The 24,055-nt window shown below is 41.0% G+C and overlaps 1 protein-coding gene across 1 annotated transcript in view; it reads left to right on the top strand.

Moving 5' to 3' along the window:
* ITGB5 (integrin subunit beta 5) overlaps positions 1–24,055 on the top strand; it is a 205,288-nt gene that overhangs the window by 40,638 nt on the left and 140,595 nt on the right. The window contains exon 3 of the mRNA XM_069064969.1: positions 2,234–2,438. Within this exon, the coding sequence (XP_068921070.1) occupies positions 2,234–2,438 (205 nt within the window). The remainder of the gene's footprint in view (positions 1–2,233; positions 2,439–24,055) is intronic.

Below are 24,055 nucleotides of genomic sequence, written 5' to 3'. Positions count from 1 at the left end.
GTGGGATAGTATATATTTAACAAACTTCTCTCTCTTTTTTTTTGCTTTTTGGAAGGCATTTGGGGTTAAGTGACTTGCCCAAGGTCACAATGCTAGTAAATGTGTCAAGTATCTGAGGCCGGATTTGAACTCAGGTCCTCCTGATTCCAGGGCCGGTGTTCTATTCACTGTGCTGCCTAGCTGCCCAATGAACTTCTCTTTTAAGAAACACACTTTTAAGTTTCTATTAACATTTTCTCCATCACTTTCTCAAGTCTAGACAGTCAGCAAAACAATAAATCAAGCTGCAGTTTGTAGTGTTTGCCAGTTTCCAAGGTGTCAATGCAATATAAATGAAAATTTAGTAATCAGCTTGAGAGCCAGCGGGCCCCGGTGCACCCCTAGAGAGTTCCTCTGGACTTTACTCTGGTCAGACCACATCTGGTCTATTGTTTTATGTTCAGCTCTGAGCATCTCCATGTAGGAAGGACATTGGAATATGAGCGGTATTACCAGGATGGCAAGAGGCTTAAATGCCAAGTATTACTTGTAGGAAATGGGGATGAGTCAGGAGGACTCAAATTCAAATGTAGCCCTCTAGGACCTCAAGTGCAACCCTTTGATGGGATCCAGTTGGCTGCTTTTGAGGACCTAGAGGATCATATGTGGTCTTGAAGCCGCAGGTTCCCCACCCCTGTAAGCACTGGAACTATCTCAGAAGTAGAGTTAACCCAGTAGGCTAGGTGGCACAGTGAATAAAGCACCAGCCCTGGAGTCAGGAGGACCTGAGTTGAAATCTGGCCTCAGACACTTATCACAAATACTAGCCATGTGACCTTGGGCAAGTCACTTAACCCCAATTGCCCTACCTCCCCCTCCAAAAAAGCAAAAAAAAAGTAGAATCAACTGCTTCAGGAGGGGGTGGGCTCTCCATCCCCAGTGGTTTCCATATTGAGGATGTACTGCTGTAGAATGATTGGTATCAAACTCCAATAGAAATGAACCCCCAGGGCGGCCAGGTGGTGCAGTTAATACAGCACCAGCCCTGGAGTCAGGAGGACCTGATTCAAATCCAGTATCAGACCCTTAACACTTACTAGCTGTGTGACCTTGGGCAAGTCACTTAATCCCAATTGCCCCTCCAAAAAAAGCAAAAATTAAAAAAAATGGACCCCTTCTGGCTGCATATTGACTTAGAAAACCACACATACTATTATCTATGTTGGATTGCATTTTTATTTATTTTGTAAAACATTTCCCAATTGCATTTTAATCTGATTCTGCTGTGCTGGATTTTGTGGGGCCATGTCCCCTGCTATGCCTGGTTTCAACTCCATGGAATGAGGCCTCCATTCTCCAGCTATCCCCTGACTTCCCCCTACTCACTTTGTTAACTCCTTTTGTGTGTTGTCTCCCTCCACTATACTGTGAGTTCCTGGAGGGGGAGGACTATCTCTTTATTAATTATATCCCCATCACTTAGCACAATGCTTTGCATATAATAGGCACTTAATGATATTGCTTGGATTGGATTGAATAGTTAATATCTCTGCTGTAGAGGATTCCTGTTCAGTCTGGACCAGGTGACTTTGGAAGTCCCTGAGAGTCTCTGATCCTATAGTTCTGTCTCCAGGCACAAACCTGAATCCTCCTTCTGACATATCATAGACGCTTCCTTGTAGAGAAGTCTAGTTTAGCCAAAATGCTCTGAGGGGCTCTGAGGACTTCACATCAGAATTGCTCAGCCTAGGAAAACCTGTTTAAATTCTTCTTAGGCATAATCAGTTTTGTTTCTCCTGGATACATAGTCTGATTATCCAGTAAGTATGTGTGTTATGTGTATAGTACAATGGGTAGGGCCACACCGCAGACACTTACTAGCTGTGTGACCCTGGGCCAGTCACTTCACTGCTGCCTGTCTCAGTTTCCTCACTTGTAAAAATGGGGCTAATAATAGTACCTACCTTTTGGGGTTGCTCTGTGGATCAAATTAAATATTTTAAAAATCCTATGAAAACCTCAAAGTGCTACATAAACACTAGTATTACTACTATTTGGAACCCAACATCTTCATTAGGTAGGGAGTGTAAGAATCATTATTCATATTTTGCAGAAGAGGAAACCAAAGCCCAGAGTGGTTAAATGACTTACCCAGGGTTACCCAGCTAGCAAGTATCAAGGTCTAGAAGAAAAAAAAAGGTGACAGGTATAAGAATGGTCCGGTTTCTTATCTTTATCTCTCCTTTCTTCTTAGGATTTTGGCAACCTGAGGTCAGTCACCTCCCGGTGTGATCTGAGGGCAAATCTCCTCCAAAATGGTTGCGAAGGGGAAATTGAGAGCCCAGGTAGTAGCATCACTGTCTTGAAGAACCTTCCTCTAAGTACCAAGGGCTCTAGCCCTTCTCCCGCAGATGTCATTCAGATGACACCCCAGAAGATTGCCATGAATCTTCGGCCTGGTGAGTTGCTCTGGACCAGAAGAACATGAAGGAATTAGTTGATTGGTGGTGTGGGCAGGGAGTCAGGGAGTGATGGTAGCAGACAGATTTTTCCTAATTTTTATATGGGAGGATATTGGTGTTCTCACTTCCAAGTTAATGAAATGGCTTTCATTTTAGGGGAAAATGATACCTCTATGGAAAACAAAGATTGTAATTATTTGAGTCAGCACATTCCATTCTGAGTTAGCAACATTCTGAAGGGGGCACGTTCTCGTGCCCAGGCACTGGCATTTCAACACTTGAGTCTGGAGACATATTTTTTTTTTTATTTGCCATTCCCCTCAATGGAATGCCTGCTCTTTGAAATCAGGGACAGTTTTTCATTGTCTTTCTGTTCCTTGCACATAGTAGGCACTTGATTCATCTTTGTTGGATTGTGCTGGATAGGATCCTCTTATTCTAATTTGATAAAATCCTGTGGAGCCTAGCATAATATTCTAATAATATTAATAATAGTATATATATATATATATATATATATATATATATATATATATATATATAAACTTTGAATTCCAGATTCATTCCCTTCCTCCCTTGTCTCCCACCCTTACTGGGAAGATATGCAGTTCAGTATAGGTTGGACATGCATGGCTAATGCAAAACAATAACATAGTAGATATATTGTAAAAGACTGACTATATTTCCCTCCCTCCTATCCCACCTCCCACTTGTTCTATTCTCTACTTTGATCCTGTCCCTTTTCAAAAGTGGGTGCTCCCAACTTCCCTCCCCCCCAGCCTGCCCTCCCTTCCATCATCCCCCCTCTCATCCCCTTCCCCCTACTCTCCTGTAGGGTGAGATACCCTATTTAGTGTGTATTTCATTCCTTCCCCAAGCCAAATTCAATGAGAATAAGGTTGGCCCATTTCCTTTTGCCTTCCTATTTTTCCCCTCCATTGTAATCATTTTCCCTTGCCTCTTCTATATGAGATAGTTTACCCCATTCTGTCTCTCCCCATCTCCTCCCATTACATTCCTCTCTCACCCCTTAATTTCACCTTTTAAGTATCATCCCTTCCTCTTCAATTGGTCTTGTGACCTCTATGTATACCTGTAAACATATATACACACATTCACATATGTATTCATATGCCCATATACCCTCATATATAGACATATATGTATATTTCTATTCCCTTCAACTACTGAGAAAAATTTCATAAGTTACAATTATTGTTTTTCCATGTAGGAATGTTAATAGTTCAACTTTGATAAGTTCCTTATGATTTCTTTTCCCTGTTTACCTTCTCATGCTTCCCTTGCTTCTTGTATCTGAATGTCAAATTTTCTATTCAACTCTGTTTTTTTCATCAAGAATGCTTGAAAGTCCTCTCTTCCACTGAATGACCATATTTTCCCCTGAAACATAATACTCAGTTTTGCTGGGTAGGTGACTCTTGGTTTTAATCCCGGCTCCTTTGCCCTCCAGAATATCATATTCCAAGCCCTTCGATCCTTCAGTGTAGAAGCTGCCGGATCCTGGGTTATCCTGATTGTGTTTCCACAATATTCAAATTGTTTCTTCCTGGCTGCTTGTAATATTCTCTCCTTAATCTGGGAATTCTGGAACCTGGCTATAATATTCCTAGGAGTTTTCTTTTTGGGATCTTTTTCAGCAGGTGATCGGTAGATTCTTTCAACCTCTATTTTGCCCTCTGGTTCTAAAACATCAGGGCAGTTTTCTTTGAGAACTTCCTGGAGGATGATTTCTAGGTTCTTACTTTGTGGCTTTCAGGTAGTCCAATAATTTTTAAATCATCTCTCCTGGATCTTCCAGGTCAGTGGTTTTTCCCATGAGATATTTCACATTGCCTTCTATTCTTTCATTTGTTTGGATCTGTTTAATAGCTCATAAAGTCATTAGCTTCCATTTGCTCCAATCTAATTCTGAAGCAGTGATTCTCCTCATTCAGCTTTTGAGATTCTTTTTCCATCTGGCAAATTTGGCTTTTTAAGGCATTCTTCTCCTTACTGCCTTTTTGAGCCTCTTTTTCCATTTGAGTTAGTCTATTTTTTAAGCTGTTATTTTCCTCAGTCAGATTGTTGACTCTCATTTCATAATTTTCTTGCATTGTTTTCATTTCTCTCCCCAATTTTTCCTCGATTTCTCTTATCTGCTTCTGAAGGTCCTCTATGGCCTGTAACCAGTTCGTATTTTCCTTAGAAGCTTTTGGTGCAGGAGTTCTGACTTCACTGTCTTCCTCCTGTTCCATGCTTTGCTCCTTTTTGTCCCCAAAATACGAGTCTAATGTTGGAATCTTCTGTCTGCTTTGTTTCCTTTGCCTGGTCATGTCGCCCCTCAGTCACTTGACCCCTGGGCTTTTCGCCACAGTAGGACTCTGCCACCAGACAGGGGAGCTTTCATCCCAAATGCTGGGGTTTTCTCAGCTGCCAGAGGTATTAGATGGGTGCCCTCTTTGAGGTCTCCACACGCTCTGACAAGCTGGACACACACTACAGGACTTCCACCCTAGACTGCAATCCAGATCCAAGCAGGTTAAAGCAAGAGCAATTACCCCTCAGACTGTTGCTTGGTCCCCCTACACTCTGCAGGCCAGGAGCTGAAGGTGCCACGTGGCACTGGCTGGCTGTGCTGGCGTCTCAGTGGCTCCTCGCCCTGAGGGAAAAGCCATGCACTCCCACTTACTGGATCCCAAAGTCCAGACTGCACTGACCTCTCACTTTGTCCTTCGCATCTATGTATTGATAAATCTAGAAATGGACACAGCTGCTGCTGATTTGGAGTCCCTCTGGACAGCGGCTGGTCAGACCCACACTGGGGCTAAAACCTCGGTGTGGGGCTGGGCTCGGCTCCCAGAGGGCTGCGCTGGCCGATTCCTGCTGGGCTGTCCTCAGCGGGATATTAGCTTCTCTGTGTCATTTTGTGGGTTCTGCAGCTCCAAAGTTTGTTTAGAGTCCCCTTTTACATGGATTGGGGAAGATGGAAGCTGGAGCTGCGAGGGGAAGGTGGAAGCCAGAGCTGCGGGGAGGTCCTGCTTCTATGCCGCCATCTTGACTCCCCAAGTAAGCAAGCTTTATCAAAGTGCCTACTATGTTCCAGATACTGTGCCAAACACTGGAGAGACAAAGAAAAAGTGGCAACGGTCTTTGTCCTCATGGAGCACCCAGTCTAATTGGGGAGACAACCTAGATACATACTGGATGTATTGGAAATAATCAACAGAAGGCAGACACTAGGATTATGGGGGATCAGGAAAGGCTTATTGGAGACACTTGATGGTGCAATGCATAGAATACTGGGTCTGAAGTCAGAAAGACCTGAATTCAAATAGCTGTGTGTCCCTAGGTGAGTCACTTAACCTCTGTTTGTCTTAGTTACGTCCACTGTATAATGGGGAAAATAATAGCTCCTACCTCAAAGGTTTTCTGTGAGGATAAAGTGAGATAATATTTGTAAGTTAACCCACTGCTAGAACATAGTAGGTGCTATATAAATCTTTATTTATTCCTTTCCCTTCCCCAGAGGGTAGGGCTTTATCTGAGCTTTGAGGGAAACCAGGAGGTCAGATGAGGAAACTGGGACTCAGCGAGTTTAAATGACTCAACTGGGGTCACAGAGATGATAAATATCAGTGTTTGGACAAGTCTTTAGAGGAGCAGGTGACGTATGATGGAATAGCATGTGGTGTGAGAAATTGAGCATTGCTGTTCTAGAAGTTTATGTTGGGGTCAAGGGAGTTATTCTTGCCTGAAAGACCTAGGATTACGTTTCTACCTCCACTTTTGCCCATGCCCCATGTATCCCATGCATCATGTAACCAACAGCATTGTATTGTAAACACGCATGAATTCCTGCCAATACATGCTGGTTTTCCTGACAATGCATGACATGCTCACCTGCCAACACTTGTTTGTTAAGACCTATCGGTGGACTTGACCATTGAGAGGTTATAACTTGCGTTTTGTGTGTTTATTAAAATAATGTAATCACTATGACTTTAACTCTGTTACACAACAGATGAAACATATACAAATGGTTTTTCAAAACTTTTTTTTATCTTTTCTTCTTTCCTTATGCTTCTACCATGTCCTTATTTTTATTCAACATCCCCTAATTGCACCTGAGGTTTCTACTGCCCCCCCTGGATCATTCCAGTGCTCCCCCAACACATGACCTTGCTATTCCTTCTCAAGAACATCTCTTTGCCCTTTTGTAGCCTGTGGGAGGTCCTACATGGTTCCTTTCCCTCCGTTCTAATAGGTTAGGCTAATTCTTTTCCTAAAAGCCAAGGAAGGTGTTCCCAAGTCTTGATTGGGTCTAGCTGTTTGCATAGCTTCTGGTGACCTCTGGCTGTGGCTTTCTGGTCACTGCAAGACAAAAAAGGCCTGCCCATGTGGAGTCTCCACCCTTCAGAATTAATAGATGTCTCAAGGCCTTCTGAGTCACCCCACCCCACCCGGCAGACTACCAACCTGAGTTGGATGCTGTATCTTTGACTATCTTTTCTAAGCTATGGCTGTGTAAACCTCCTTTTGATAGCAGTTGAATGACCCATGAGTCTCATTTTGTTCCAATATTGGACTTGAACTACTAGGGGAGTAGCATGAGTCAGGCCCAGTTCACCACACAGCCAAACTCCTAAAAAAAGTCACCCCCCAGAAGCTGTCTCCATTTCTTCTCCCACACTCTTCAATCCCTTGAAGCCTGGCTTCAGCCCTCGCCATTCAAATGAAACTGCTTTCTGAAGCATTACCAATGATCTCTTAATTGCTAAATCTAGTAGCCTATTTTTAGACTTGATCCGTTTGCTCTCTGCAGCATTTGACATCACCAATCAATTTCTCCTCCTGTATTCTCTTTTCTCTGGCTTGCCTGACACTTCTCTTGTTTGCTTCTCCTACCTGTCTGACAGGTCTTCGTCCACTCTGCCTATTCTTCATCCATGTCCTGTCCCCTAACAGTGGATTCCTCCCAAGGTTCTGACCTGGGTCTTTTTCTCTGTTTGTACCCTGTCTTCTTAGTGAAGCTCTCATGAGTTTAGTTATCCTCTGTATTGAGATGAAAGGGCAACTAGGTGGCACCATGGGTAGAGCCCTGGGCCTGAAGTCAGGAAGACCTGAGTTCAGATCTAGCCTCAGACTCTTACCTGTGTGACCCTGGGCAAGACACTTAACCCTGTTTGCTTCATCTGTAAAATGAGCTGGAGAAGGAAATGGCAAATCACTTCACTATCTTTGCCAAGGAAACCCCAAATAGGGTCACAAAGAATCAAACATGATTGAAATGACTGAAATACGTTCAGAAGATTTCCCCATGCATATACATACATACATACATTTCTCTATATCTGTATGTGTGTGTGTATACACATACACACATATTTGACTCTACTTTCACACATGAGCTCTAGACTTGTGACTAGATATCTTTTTTTCCCTCTTTTTATTTTTAAAAAATTATTTTTTATTTACTTTTAGTTTACAACATTCAGTTCCACAAGCTTTTGAGTTTCAAATTTTCTCCCCCCCCCTCTACTCCTCCTCCCATGGTGGCATGCAATCCCATATAGGTTCTACAAATACCTTCACACTAAACATTAGTCAAGTTGTAAAGAAGGATTATAACCAATGGAGTAAACAATGAGAAAGGAGGAACAAAACAAAACAAAGCACAAAAGAGAGAGAACAAGTAATTTGCTTCACTCTGCATTCAGACTCCATAATTCTTCTTTTTTTTTTTTTTTGGAGGACAATTGGGGTTAAGTGACTTGCCCAAGGTCAAATGGCTAGTTTTGTGTTAAGTGTCTGAGGCTGGATTTGAACTCAGGTCCTCCTGACTCCAGGGCCAGTGCTCTATTCACTGCGCCATCTAGCCATCGCAGACTCCATAATTCTTTCTCTGGATGTAGACAGCCTTTTCTATCATGAATCTTTTGGAGTTGTTCATAACCTGGCATTGCTGAGTCAAAAGTCAGTTCTGACTGGATATCTTGTATCTCAGCCTCCTGTCTAAAACAGATCCACTCTCCTGCTTAAAGCCACTTTTCCTCCAGCCTCCTCTGTTTCGGTTGAGGGCATCACTGTCATTCTAGTCACCTGAGTCTGCAACCTCAGAACTCCAGGGCCTGTTATGTGCCAGGTATTATCAGCCTTGATTCATCCTCCTCCCTCAATCCCCATATCCAAACAGTTGCCAAAGTTTGATTCCATCCCCACAATATTTCTTACACATGTCCATTCCTTTTCATCCACATGACCAACAGGTGAGGACCTTCTCTCTCATGTACCACCATAATAGCCTTGCAATTGGACTTTCAGTTTCCAGTCTCTCCCCTCTCCAATCCATTCTCCACACAATTGCCAAAACAGTCTTCCAAAACTCAAGTCTGACCACATAACTCCCCTGCTTAAGAAACTTACCTCAAGGATAACACATAAACTCCCCAGTTTGGAATTTAAAGTCCTTGACAATATGGCTGTAATGTACCTTTCCAGGCTTATCCCATATTACTTTCCTTCCTGTATGCTTCCTATGTTGCATTCAAAATGGATTACTTGCTGTTGCTCAAACTTGGTCCTTCATCTCCTGCCTCTGTGACCTGGTGTAGGTGGTCCCATATACCTGAAATTTTCTTCCTCCCAGAATTCCTCACTTTCTTTAAGGAAGGCACTCAGGTGCTAACTCCCGTGGGAGTCTCCCCTTATGCTCCTTCCACACCAAGTTATTATATATATGGGGAGGGTTGAGAGTGAGAGTTGAGAGACAGATGGACACCAAAGGTGAATGAGGACCTGGAGCTGTAGCATGTGCACACCCAGTAAAACCTTCTAGGTAGATGTGCTAACCAGGTTGAGGGGAACCAAGGGGCCTCAAACCCATTGGTAGGGAGATGTCCACTGCAGGCATGTGAAGACTTCCCTGGGCAGAATGGGCAGATGAGAACAATTTATTCCAAAGCCCATGAAGGCATGAAGCAGGCACTGTGGAGTACCCAGAACTTGGTCAGACATCAAAGATACCAAGACCATCCTCTGCATCGGGGCCATCTCCAGTCAGTCTGACTTTTGGCTTGCCATTGGACTTCAATGACTCCGGAAGAGAGTGAGACCAACAACACTGTGTAACTCTGCCTTGCTTAAATCCAACTCACATACAAGTCAATGTCACTGGTCCTCTTTCAAAATAAGACAAAAATAATCCCAATATACTTTACTTTTTTGGGTTGTTTTCCCCAGTAGGACATAAGCCCCATGAGGGCAGGGTCTGTTTTTTGTTATTTTGTTTTTTGGAGGGCAATTGGGGTTAAGTGACTTGCCCAAGGTGTGTGTTAAGTGTTTGAGGCCGCACTTGAATCCAGGTCCTCCTGACTCCAGGGCTGGTGCTCTATTCACTGTGCCACCTAGCCACCCCCAGGGTCTGTTTTTTCATTTTAACTTTGTATCCCAGGGCCTTGGACAGATCAGGAACTTCACAAACTTGCTGATTGATTGATTGTTGTTGGGTGGGAAATTATCCTGTTATTTCCCTTTACCAGTGTGTGAAATTGAGGAACTTGAAAGTTAATTGACTTGAGCATTCACTCAGCTCTGAAATGCCAGTCCTCAAGCTTAGGTTTTTGAAATTCAGACCTTGTCCTCTTTTTACTTTATATGACCTCTCTTTGGAAATAATAAAAATAATAGCAACAACAACAACAACGATAATAATAGTAACAATAATAATGATAATAGGAAATATAGATGATAACTAATTTATATAGAGCTTACTTTGTGTCAGGCACTGTGCTAAATGCTTTAAATAAGAGAACAACTAATAATCATGCACACTTGCACAGTACTCTGAGATTTGCAAAGCACATGACTCTTTTTATCCTAATAATAGCCACATGAGGCAAGTATTTCAGATATTATCATTTCTGTTTTGCAGATGAGGAAATTAAAGCTCAGAGTAGTTGAGTTGCCCAGGCTTATGTAGCCACTGTCAAAAGCTGGATTTGAATTCAGGTCTTCCTAGTTCCAAGTACAGCATCCTAACCACTAAGCTGCCACAAAACAAAACTTTTCAAAACAAAAGTCCATATTTTCAAAACACGGACTTATCGATCAACTTTACAAATTCAGAAGAGAGGGAGGATGGGATAATAGATACCATGCTGATTTTGGAGTTAAGAAGACCTACGTTCAAATCCTACCTCTTGATATTAGCTATGTGAGCACAGTAAGCTTCTCAGTCTCCCTGTGCCTCAGTTTCCCTCTCTATAAAATGGAAGTAACAATAACCATCAGTAGCTACCTCATAGGCTCATTATGAGTCTCAAATAATATGTAAAGTGGTTTCTAAATCTTAAATCATGATACAAATATTAATTATAAACATTATTAATAATAAATATTAGAACTAAATAGCACTCAAGGAAGCTGGAAAGCATCTTTTGGAAAAATAAGGGAACACAGTCATAACTAAGGTATCTGCATGTTAGCAGAATGATGACTTCTTTGAATTAATAAATAGTAAAAAAAAAAAGATATGATACAATGAACATTATTAAGTGCTTACTATGTGGTGCCAGGCACTGTGTCAAGTGCTGGGGGAGATAAATAAGAAAAAGAAAACATCTGCCTTCAAGCTGCTTACAATCTAATGGGGGAAGACAATACACAAAAGGGGATACCCTGGCCAGGGGCATGATAAAGATGAAGGTGAATTTGAAACCAAGCAGAGCAGCTGGTGGCAAATGAAGAGATGGTTGGTCTTTTGACCCTCCAGTTCTCTAATCAAAGGGGCAGAAGCAGCTGAGGACACTGATGATGATGAGTTTTCTGGGGATGAATATTTCTTGGAACTGTCATGATGAAGATGATGATGGAGTTGAACCCAAGTAGAACAAACAGCTGGTGGCCAGTGAAAGATTTTAACATGGAACATGAACATTTTAATATGCAAAGAACAGAAAAAAGATTGCATATGATATGCTGTTTCTAGTGTGTACACTTTTTAAAAATGCATATTAAGTTTAATATGAAAATAACAAAATGTCCTTCTTGTCAGTGTTCCCTGATGAACTTCTGCTTTATTCCGTTTTTAAAAAAATATTTCCTTGATCTTTTTATCTTTTCTTGTTAGTCTGTTTGTATAAGTGAGCTCATTTAGACAGGAACACTTGTCAGGGCAATTTCTCCACTATAGATGAAGGGACTTGTCTCCATGAATGACTCTGTTAGATGTTCACAGATGTACTGGATTCACTCTCAGTTATGTTTTTTAAGAAGTATTTCTTTTGGTTTCCCCAAGGTTTACCAAAAGTACTTACTGAAGAAACTGAACACTTGCCAGTCAGAAAATCTGGGAACCAGACTAACCAACTGCACTGTCAGCAGCCTTTGAGAAAGGCTTCTTTAAAAAGAAAATAAAAAAAACAAAGGTTAAGATTGTCTTAGAGGGAACCATAGAAGGAACCAGAAGATCTTTCCCCAAACTTTTAATGGAAGACAGAAAGTTTTGGAAGGCCTTGATGAATTACATAATTTTAAACTAAAATTTACATTAAAAAACCTAAAAATCCAGAGATAGTTCTAGAAAACAATTTAGAAAGTACTTTTTAAATAAAAACAATAATGTTGAGGTCTCCAGTTTCTAATGGGTAGAGATTTGAGCTCCTCAAGAACAGAGATAGTTAAGTTAGGGAGAAAGAATGGAGTGGTGCAATCCTAGATCCAAGCTGTTAACAGACAGCTGAACTGAAGTCTGTTGCTCAGCTGTCAGGGCATCAAGTCAGGAAATGAATCTGAAATCAGAATGTCCTGAAGTGGGGAGGAGGTAGACAAGGGCAGGAGAATACTCCTTGGAGGTGGCAATCCCAAGTGCTAGGGTTGACAATTCATCTCAAGCTAGGGATCGTCAGCCTGCCCCAGCACCTCTATGTGGTAACCCAATGCTGGCCACAGCCCCTTTCCCACCCCTGCTGTGGCTGTTCATCCATGGACCCTGAGTAACAGTGACAAAAATGTAAATGTCGGGCCATCTCTTGAGTTCTTAGCTGATTTTACATAATGAGGTTCATAGAATTTGACCTTGCAGGAGACCTTAGAGATCATCTCTTCTTTTGTAATAGAAGGCATCTGAGGTTAAAAAATGGACACCTGGGTGGCACCGTGCATAGAATGCTGGGCTTGGACTCATCTTCCCGAGTTCAAATCTGGCCTCAGACACCTAGTATCTGTGTGACCATGGGCAAGTCCCATAACTCTGTTTGCCTCAGTTTCCTCATCTGTAAAATGAGTTGGAGAAGAAACGGCAAAACCATTTTAGTATCTTTGCCAAGAAAGCCCCAAATGGGGTCACAAAGAGTTGGACAGGACTGAAAAAACAACTGAATAACAAGGCTGGAAAGGGTTAAATGATTTGCTTGAAGTCACACAGACAGTAGCAAGTTGTAGGATTAGAGGTTTAAAGCTAAAAAGCAACTTAAAGGTCTTCAGCTCCAATGCCCTTGTTTTCTAGATGAGGTTGAGTTGGGGCTGAAAGGGGGCCAGCGGCTGATAAGTGTGAAGTAGGATTCGTTCTCAGGTGTTCCTCATTCCAAATCCAGGTTCTAGCCAATGAGTCTCCCAGCTGCATAATTCTAAAATATCTCCATTTTTCCTTCATTGAGTGTAGAGACATAACTAGTTATCCAGAACTGTTTTTCTTTACATGTAACAATGTGACTGCCCTTTGTTTAAATTGTTTTCCTGATAATTCTCACTTTACTGTGTTAATTCATACTCTCCAGGATTGTTTGAAATTGTTTCTTGCCTCATCATGTCATAGCAATATTCCATTACAATCATATGGCACAGGTAGTTGAGCCTAAGGATTGTGTGTGGCTTGTCCTTTGTTCTTAAAGCGGACCATGACATTAGGAAGGTGATGCCGTGACTTGCAAGTGAATTGAATTTAAGAAAGGGAGGGCTGTGCAAAATCAGCAGTCTAATTCTTTCCTCTCGACTCATTTGGGTCCAATGGCAAGATATAGGATCAGGATGACGAGAGATGACCCAGGATGCAGTAGGAGACCTTGGCCTTTTTAAGCTAAGGTCTTTCTGAGTTCCCACTTTGATTAAGACAACACCCCATTCAGTGATTAGGGCTGTTTAAGAAGGGAGTATTCTGAATGGATTGTTGATGGGACCAGTGCTCTCTAGGACCTGAGTTAATAAGTTGGAGCCCACTCAGTCCCTAGAGACTAAGGTGGAATAGGGGAGAGTGTGCCAGTAACAGTGAGTGAGAAATATTTGTACATTTTTTTCTCGTTATGCCTTCAAAGTAAATGGCCCTTTGTAAAAAGTAATTTATGTTAAGTGATTAATTGGAGCTGGTGGCTAACGTTTGGGGAACACAGGTTGGTGGGAGCTTTAGCCAGTGACATTAGGGAAGACAAACAACTTTCCCAGACTCCTCAGAATACCCCTCGCCCCCTAAGGAGCAGACCCCTTACTCGGGGATAGTGGGCCAGGGCACACCCACTAGGAGGGTTTTAGAGATGAAGTGTCTTGTGTCCACCTACAAGTTGTTGTGAAGGAAGCATTTTGTAAATCATAAAGTTCTATGGAAAAGTGAGTTGTTATTAGTAAGGGAAAATAGGAATGTATATCCATGACCATTTTTAGGCATATATTGTCTGAGTCAGAGAAAAACCATGACTTCCCATAATCTGCCTCTGAGAAAATTATTTTTTTAAAAAATTATGAACTTACAATACCCCTAAAACTTGCATTCCATGCACACAACAAAACGTGTAAAAAAGAATTCTCTATGAATCTCTACTTCATACCACTTGCTTAAAAATATATATAATAAATTCTACATATTGCTTTCAAAAGTGTCCTGCTTGTCTGTGCTTCCTTCTGAACATCTTTCTTTTTCTTCTGTTCATTAAAGAAAAAAAAAACCTTTCAATGGCCTGCCCCCCCCCCCTTTTTTTCTTTTGAGGCGATCAGAGTTAAGTGATTTGCCCAGGATCACATAGTTAGTGCGATCACATAGGATTTGAACTCAAGACCTTCTGACTGTAGGGTCAGTGTTCTAATGGCCTTCTTTTTTATGGTTGCTGGCTCTCCCTTCTACAGACTCCCTCCATTAAATACTGAAAGAAAGGGAAAAGAAAAACCTTTGTAATAAATAAGCATAAGCAAGCAAAACTAATCAAATAGTAGTTATGTCAAAAAATGTATGTTTGCAACATCATCCTCCCCACTCTGTAAGGAGGTAGGTAACATTTTTTTCTTGAGAAGAAATGCTCAAGTGTAAAGGAGGACTGGTTGGTCATTACATTCATCAGATTTCTTCATTCTTTCAAAGTTGTTTTTCTTTGCAATGTCGCCATCCTCTTATGCAGATTATTCCCTTGATTCTTCTTACTTTATTTAGTGTTAGTTCATACTACCCAAGATTCTTTCATCATTTCTTAGAGTGCTGTAATATTTCCTGTACCATATCCACATACCACAGTTTGTTCATTCATTAGGAACAGAATTCTGAATGGACCACTTACTGGACCCAGTCCAGCAATTTCTTTGTTGTCTGTCAGTATTAAAATCCTCAGTGTCATCAGCTTTCTTTACAGTGGGACACACTAGATTCCACTAGACTGGCATCTAAACTCGGTTGAGTTGGGAACATAGCCAGTCTTAGAATTTCCAGTTTCCTTTCTGCAAGACCCAGCCCAAGATTCACCTTTTGCATGGGGCAGTTCCTTGTTCTCCCCTTTCTTCTCTCCTCTCCCACCCTCCTCAGCTGCTAGTGGTTTTCCATCCAAGGTTACCTGTAAAAAAGAGTAAAGTATCATAAAAACCCAGAGGTAAAGGTGGTCCACTTTATTTAAAGTTAAATACTTTAGAGAGGTCCAGAAGGTTGAAGATAGGAAAAGATCAACAGACATCAATGGTAACTATGGAGAGAACAGTTTTGATTGAATGATGAGGTTGAAAGCCAAGTTGCAAAAGGCTGAGGAAAGTGAAAGGAGAGGAGAGAAAAGAAAGTGAAGGCACAGAGTTTACTATATACACACATATATAGACATGTATGTACATACATGTGCACATGTAATATGTATGTGTATACACATACATACAAATGCTTTTATTAAGGGGATTTGTTCTGTGAACTTCAGATTCAGTCAAATGGCTGAACCTGAGGATCTAGAGTGTCACATGTGGCCTTGAGGCTGCAGGTTCCCCACCCCTGGTAGACATTGTAGGAAATCCAGTTGTTGTTCAGTTGTTTTCAGTTGTGTGCAACTCTTCGTGACCCCATTTCTTGGCAGAGATAGTGAAGTGGTTTGCCATGTCCTCCAACTCATTTTACAGATGAGGAAACTGAGGTAAACAAAGTTAAGTGACTTGCCCAGGGTCTTCCTGACTCCAGACCCAGCATTATATCCACAATGCCACCTAGATGCCTCAAAAATCTAGTATAAGCCCCTCATTTTCTAGGACTCTGGCTGAATTAGGGGACAATAGCTTGAGGGGATGGTAAGGTCTAGTAAAAAATGAGAGTGATCAAAGTATGTTAGCAAGGCAGCAAGGAAGGAGTCAGCAGAGTTGGGAGGGGAAACAGAAGATAAAGGGAGAAAAGAGAACAATTATGAGGAGCTCTGAAAATAGCAGAGCTAGAATGTCCAAAGTCCAGTGCTCTGCTGTGGTTAGTCCCAGCTGTCTAGAAGACAGTATGATCACTGCCTTGAAGAAGAAGCCCCACACTTCAGAGAACCATGGAAGTGTGGGATTTGCTATTAATAAACCTTGAATTCAGAAGCAACCTTAACAGATTTTTAAAAAATTTTAAACCAACCACCCTGAAGTTATTTCTACCAGGGAGGTTCCCAAGATAACGCTCTTTGTTTTATGTAAACGCCACTCACCAGTGGTCCAAAAAGTCAAGCTCCTATGACATATATATCTTTGTACTCCTTGCTAAGAATCATCCTCATTAGGGCCTTCTTGTCTCAGCAAGTCAGCCCCCTTACAATAACTTAATATATTCAATCCATCCGCAGGTATTTGTTGAGAGCGAGTGCTCCCCCGTCTTCGTTTTCAGGGTGGGTTCTATGACCTACCTCTCTCTTCTTGTTTCTTCATTTGCTCACCTCACATTTTGTCCAGACTTGTCCTCATCTTTCCTCCTACCTTCTCAGCTCCTGTGTCGCTACAGCCTTTGGGCAGTTTGCTACCAATGCTCAGCCTGCACCCCTCCCCTGTATCCTTTTAAGGTAATCCCAGCCTCAGGAGCAGATCAGAAAACCAAGATGAAGGGAGCTCACTTAGCAGCTGCACCTGTGAAGATTATAGCCTTCTTGTAGCCTTCTGGCTTTGGGAGCACTTTCAGGTTTTCCCCATTTCAAAACCCCCAACATCTGGACTTCTGCACAGAATTCTTACCACTACAAGTCTAAAATGGTATACTTTCCTATCAAAACCAAATCTGTATGTATTGAGTGGAGGGGACTCTTGGAGGGGTGGGTGGGATGGGGAATGGGAGAGTGTGAGAAGATAAGGTAACAGGAATATAGTAAAATGAACAGTGGAGAAAAAAAAGTAAAAATAAGATGAAGGGAAATTCACAAATAGTCATTGTAACTTTGAATGTGAATGGGATGTTTATAGCAGCTCTCTTTGTGGTGGCAAAGCACTGGAAACTGCAGGGATGCCCATCAAGTGAGGAATGGCTTGAACAAGTTGTCCTGTATGGTTGTGATGGAATACTCCTGTGCTATAAGAAACGATGAGTTCAGTGATCTTAGAAAACATGGAAAGACGTGCACAAAATGGTGAAGAGTGAAATGAACAGAGCCAAGAGAACATTGTATGCAGTAACAGCAATATTGTTTTAAGAAGTATATTTCTCAAAGTCCCCTTTTTCCCCTGGATCTCCCCTTAATTAAAGAGGAAAACACACACTGAAATATTTATAACTATACTTTTTTTTAAATAACAAAGAATTGGAAACAATGTAGATATCCCATTGACAGGAGAGTGGCTAAACAAATCGTGATACGTGAATAACGAAATATTAATGTCCCATAAGAAACAACAAATATGAAGAATACAGAGTCAGCTAATCAATTGACAAGTATGAATTAAGTGCCTACTATGTAGTGGAGATACAAGGGATGCATAGAAAAACTTATAAGCAGATGCGAAGCGAAGTAGGTAGAGACAAGAAAATAATACACAGAAAGGAACTATAACAATGTAAATGGAAAACACAAAAACATTAAAACCAAATGCTGTGAAATTACAGTTGGGGCTAAGTAACTTGCCCAAGGTTACATGGCCAGTTATTTTGTGTGGGTGTTGAGTATCTGAGGCCGGAACCGATCCCAGGTCCTCCCGACTCCGGGGCGGCGCTCTTACTCACTGCAGCACTTAGTCGCCGCCCCTGATGCTGTGAAATTATAATGACCAAGATCAGCCCTGAAGAAGAAGTATGAGAATGTACCTTGCTCTGGGGGTGTGCTAGAGCCAGCTCATACCAAGGGCTGATCGTTATTTTTCAATGAGAACATTTACATCTGGGATATCTCAAAATACAAATCAGGGCTTGATTTATTATTTTGCTGATTGTGTAAACGTCAGGAGGTGGTACAGAAAATGTTAATAATGCAAATTAAACTTTAAAAAGTATTCTGTTGGGACAGGTAGGTGGTGCAGTGAATAGAGCTCCAAGCCCTGGAGTCAGGAGGACCTGAGTTCAAATTTGACCTCAGATACTTAACACTTAGTAGCCGTGTGACCTTGGGCAAGTCACTTACCCCCCAATTGTCCTACTTTCCCCCCTCCAAAAAGAAAAAAAAAGGTATTCTATTCAGAGGGTTAGTTGTTAAACATTTACCTCCCTCTACAGAGATAGGGAGCAAATAGGCAGTCAGGTAGCATAATGGATAGAGCTTAGTGAGTTCAAATCCCCTCTTAGAAACTTCCTGTGTGATCTTAGACAAGTTACTTAACCTCTGCCTGCCACAGTTTTCTGAACTGTAAAATGGGGATAATAACAGCACTTACTTCTCAGGGTTGTTGTAAGGATCAAATGAGATAATAATTGTAAAGCACTTAGCACAGTTTCTGGCACAAAGTAGCCACCATATATGAAGGCTAGCCATTGCTGTACTTGTTGGACAGGAGCTGGTTAATTTTACTGAACTACTTTTTTTTCTTTTTTGTTCTTTGTGGTTTGTGGTTCTCTGGGTGGCAGGAGTGGAGAGAGATATATTGGGAAATGAAAGTGATAAAAAACCAGATATCAATGAAACAATTTTAAAATTAAAGAGGAAAACTATTGATAGCTATCAAATAAAAACAAATACAATCCTACGATTAGAGATTCTTTGTTTGGAGAACTCTTGGTACTGAGGAAGGGTAGCTTTTCCCAAAGGATCACAAAGAAAGACTTTTCATCTATAGATAAATTCAAATTTTTACCCCTAGACTTAATTTTCTGGGATCAGACATGAGAAATATCAGTGGGGAGATGTGGTTACTTCTAATTACAATAGAACTGTGGCTATATGGGAGGTAAGGGTGAAACAAACATTTACTAAGTGCCCACACCATGTGTAGGTGTCATGCACTACGTGAAGAGCTTTACAAATATTATCACATTTTTCTCATCCCAACAACCTTGGGAAGTGGATGCTATTACTATTCCCTTTTTACAGTTGAGGAAACTGAGGCAGAAAGATTAAACAGGATTTCTGATTATCAATGGGATCCTTAAGAAAATCATCAATGTTGCACATTTCATGTTTTTGGATTTTTTTCAGGGTATTGATTGGTTGTACTGATTTTTTCCTCTCTTTTTCATCTTAAAAACTACTATTAAGGGGCTGCATGGTATAGTGGATAGAACACTGGCCCTGGAGTTAGGAGGACCTGAGTTTGCATCAGGCCTCAACAAATCAGCTATGTGACCCTAGGTAAGTCACTTAACTTGCCTCCCCCCCAAAAAAAAAGAGAAAAGAAAGTACTATTAAATGAGATGCTTCTCTGGGGACGTGGGGTAGAAAGTGAAGAGATGCTGGATTTCTATGATAAAGTAAGAAACAGAAGATATCAATAAAACCTTTAGAAGAACCCACCATTGGGCCCTAGTTAACCTGGTCGGGGGTACAGTGGTACAGGGATTGATTGAATCTGGACTCCAAGGTCCTAAGTTAGATTCCAGCTCTGCTGTTTAACAGCTTTTAAACTTGGATAAATCACTTCAATTCCCTAATCCCCAGCTTCCTCACCTATAAAATGAAGTTTGAGGGCAAGATCTTCCAAACGCCATCTAGCCATGCATCCTATGAATTCTAAAGTCAGATTCACAGAAATCTTTAGTGGGAGGGAGTTGTAATAGGAATGGGAATCTGAAGATCTTCCCTGCCCCTTAGCAGACCTAGGGGAGTTTGAAGACCTCCCCCACTTTGAAAGTAAACTCTGCCCCCTAGTAGGCTGCATATAATCACATGGAGCCTATGATGGGAGGAGTTCGCTGAAGGGAAGCAGAGACCACAGGAAGCTGATCAGAGCTAGTGATATGGTGGAAGAGAGAGGAGGTTGAGGCAAGGAGATAGAGAGGTTTGTGAGTAAATATTGATCTTGTATTGGTTTGTGGGAAAGCTGAAGGGTACTGTGGCTCTCAGTGTTATTATGGCTTCTGAATATCTTTGGTACTATGATGGAATTGGCTTACTGGTTTTGGGATTTGGTTTTCTGGTGTCTAAATAAATGCTTCCTCTGTCCTCTACCTGGAGAGTTTGGTATATTATGCAATTGAACATCATGTGATACTTATAGTCACGGTCTTTATCATGATCGAGGGCGCTGTAAATATTGCATTGGTGCTACAGGATCTTAGAGATCATCAGGTCCAACCTTTTCAATTCACAGAACCAAAATCTGAGGTTCAGAAATGATTTACCAAGCAAGTGAGTGGGAGAGCCAGGCCTAGAACTCAAGTCTACTGAATTCCGGTCAATCAACCAAGCCTTTAGTAAGGATTTACTAAGTACATAGTATGGCACTACGCTGAGGGGGTTGGGGGATACAAAGGGGAACCAGTCTCAGTCCTCAAGGAGTTTATATTCTGTGGAGGCAAAATGTACGTATATAGGCATCTTGGGGTGGCTAGGTGGAGCAGTGAATAGAGCACTAGCCCTGGAGTCAGGAGGACCTGTGTTCAAATCCAGCCTCAGACACTTGACACCCTTACTAGCTGTGTGACCTTGGGCAAGTCACTTAACCCCGATTGCCCAGCCTTCCCTCCTCCAAAAAGCAAAAAAAACAAAACAAAACAAAACCGTACACATATAGGAATCTGTAAGGCACCTACAAGATCTTGGTTCTTCTGCCTGTCTGACTGCTCCTGTCTGCTGCTTCTGTCTTCTACCTGCCTTCTTTATCTTTGTTGGATATACTGTGCGTAGGTAGGTATACTTATCTCCCATGTTAGAATGTAAACTCCTTGAGGCAGGGGTTGTTTCAATTTTGTCTTTATATCTTTAGCACCTAACGCTATGCTTGGCACACAGTAGACTTCCTGATTGATTTTCCAATGTTCCTTAACCCCTTGGCCTCAGTTTCCATGTGGGAAAAAATAAAAGAATTAGAAAGGTTTCTTCCAGTAATTCTGTATGTCTCAGAAATTTGAGGTCACCTTATGGGCTAGCCATGTGATAGCATATGGATATATGTGGTAAGTTGTTTTATATATCCATCTTACTTTCACAGAAACTGAAGATTAGGGAAATTTTACTCTTTGTGAACTGGATTGAAATTGGAAGCTGTGCTTCCAGAATCCAAATCTAGTTTTCTGTTTTTGGGTCAGAAGAACTTGTGACAAAGACTAAGACTGAAGTGGAATCTTGATAGAAAATAAAATCTTTTGATGAATCTAGAAGCAGTGTTGGAAAGTTAGTTCTTATGTAAGGGATTAGTTACTAAGTGATTTGCATAGTGAGGAAGCTGGGAGAGCTCAAAACACTTTCCTTACTACCCCTAAATTATTTTCTAAACTCTGAAGAACAGAATATATCCTAGGCATATTCTTTTCTTACACAGCAATTTCTTTACAGAAGAAACATAGAAGGACCTTTCCAATCATTGTGTGTCATTTCTTAGATTATGGTATGGGATGGTCATGTTGATGTTTTGTATTTTTAGGTTTGTTTATTAAGATGTCATGAGTATGGTTAACCCACCCATCAAAATGTGGCTTTCCAGTGAAGATATGCTGACACTTTGTGACAACATAGTTATTGTGATCATGTCATCTGATCTATAGGCATTAGTGAATAATGGAGAAACTCGGTTGTGCTTTCCCGCTTATTCTACTTTTTAACCAAAAGGACAAATTTTTCTAAAAATAGATGAAATTTAAAAAAATTCTCAAATTAGATTTATAGAGTATATTTAAAGAGTAAGCTTTTAGAGAAACAAAATTTAAGATATAATTCGCTATCCTTTTCAATATTGCTTAGTTGTTTTCAAACCCATAGTTGAACTAATCCTGGTATTATCTCCAAGCCTAGCTAGCAAGTTTCCTTCTAAATAATGCTGGTCCTTGTCTTAGAGTCAGATTTTTTTTTATTTCGGAGGGCATTTGGGGTTAATCGACTTGCCCAAGGTCACACAGCTAGTTTGTGTGTGTGTGTGTGTGTGTGTGTGTGTGTGTGTGTGTTGTGTCTGAGGCTGGACTTGAACCCAGGTCCTCCTGACTCCAGGGCTGGTGCTCTATTCTCTGTGCCACCTAGCCGCTCCCTAGAGTCAGATTTCTTCAGGGCTATCCTATACCTCTTGAACTTTAGATCAACGTGGTACAAAAGTCTTCTCATCTTATTACACCTGCTGATTGCTTTCACTGCCTTACTTTTGGATAAATTGTTCATCTTCTGAGACTATGGCTGTTCAGTCATTTTTCAGTCATGATCCCATTTGGAGTTTTCTTGGCAAAGATATCAAAGTGTTTTGCCATTTCCTTCTCCACTTCATTTTACAGATGAGGAAATTGAGGCAAACAGGGTTAAAGTGACTTGCCCAGGGTCACACAGCTAGTAAGTGTCTGAGGTAGTATTTGAACTCATGAAGTTGAGCTTTCCTGATTCCAAGCCCAATGTTCTATCCACTGTGCTGTGTTGCTGCCCCTAATTAAAGGACCAGCTAGAGTTTATTCTTCTGGTCTCTTTCTCTGCTATTTATTTCTATTTGATGACACCACATGTTTTTTCTCTCTACCCAGTGGAGGCAGGAAGAAATTATATTCACATAATTATGTCTTTATGTCAAAATCAGGAGAATTAAAAGATTATTTCCATTCCCTCTCCCCAAGCTGCATGAAGCAATTTCCTATTATTTAAAAAAAAAAATTTCCTAATCTGACATACGTCTAAAGTTAGATGGATTCTGGCATAGATGTAAACTGAAATTCTAGTACAGTGGCCCTTCTCTGTAGGTGCTGAGTGTTGGTCAGGACTTTGGTTGCCCCTAACAATGGATAACTTTTACAAACTGCTTTTTGTGCCAACTGCTTTAGTTAAAAATTCTCTAGAACTAATTATTAAAAAAAATTATAACACTCCTAAAATCCAACATTTTCAGCATTATTTAAGAGGCAAGCAATTCACTACTTTTCTTCTGATCCAAGAAATGCCATTTGGGGGTGGGACGTCTGTATTATGAAATCTTCTTGCTTTTCTGGGAAAGCATCTTATTTTTAAGGGAGAGCTTCAAGAGGCAAGGCTGGCAGCATTCTGCATCTAACTTCAGTGTCATGTTTAGAACAAGAATCTCTGGTGTCTGTCTTGAGGAAATGAATTGGTATTTCTACTCCCTCCGATTAGAACTGAGATTAAGAAATGAATGGTTAAATCGCTCTTCTCAAGCTTCCTGACCTTAGCCTGGGAACCAATATAAGTTAATTTAGCAGTCTTGCCCTGGTTGGCCGTATTTTTGACCAAGTCTGTTGGGTGGAGAAGGAAATTCAGGGGCAAGTATTAATAATAATGTTGTTGTTAAATTGTTTCAGTCATGTCTGACTTTGTGACCTCATTTCAGGTTTTCTTGTCAAAGATAATGGAGTGGTTTGCCTTTTGTTTCTCAGCTCATTTTACAGATGAGGAAACTGAGGCAAACAGGGTGAAGTAACTCACTCAGGGTCACATAGCTAGTAAGAGTCTGAGGCTGGATTTGAATTTAGGTCCTTTTGGACTCCATGGCTGGTGCCTGTCAACGGTACCACCTAACTGTCCTATTTATAATAATATGAATAGCTATTAACATTTATAGAGTGCTATAATATTTATAAAGCACTTTATATAAATATTTTCACATTTTATTCTCACAATAACCCTGCAACCGGGTTTTTACCCATTTTACACATGAGGAAATTGAGGGTAAGAGAAATTTAGTGACTTGCTCGGTTCCTTTAGCTAATAAGTAGCTTTGGTCTTTCAGACTCTTCTTGGCAAGGGTCATTGTCTAGGTGGAAATGGAAGAAAATGCCTCTTCCCAGATGAGATGTTGCACTATATATAGGCTGGGAATCGTACTATGACTTCCTGTGGGGAGTCATGTGTAGACTTTAAGACTCATGA

This window comes from Petaurus breviceps, unplaced genomic scaffold, assembly GCF_028583685.1.
Source record: "Petaurus breviceps papuanus isolate PSGF00001 unplaced genomic scaffold, PetGlider_PUasm1.0 90654, whole genome shotgun sequence".
In the NCBI taxonomy this organism is placed as follows: Eukaryota; Metazoa; Chordata; class Mammalia; order Diprotodontia; family Petauridae; genus Petaurus; species Petaurus breviceps.
This window is presented reverse-complemented; position numbering and strand designations above follow the sequence as displayed.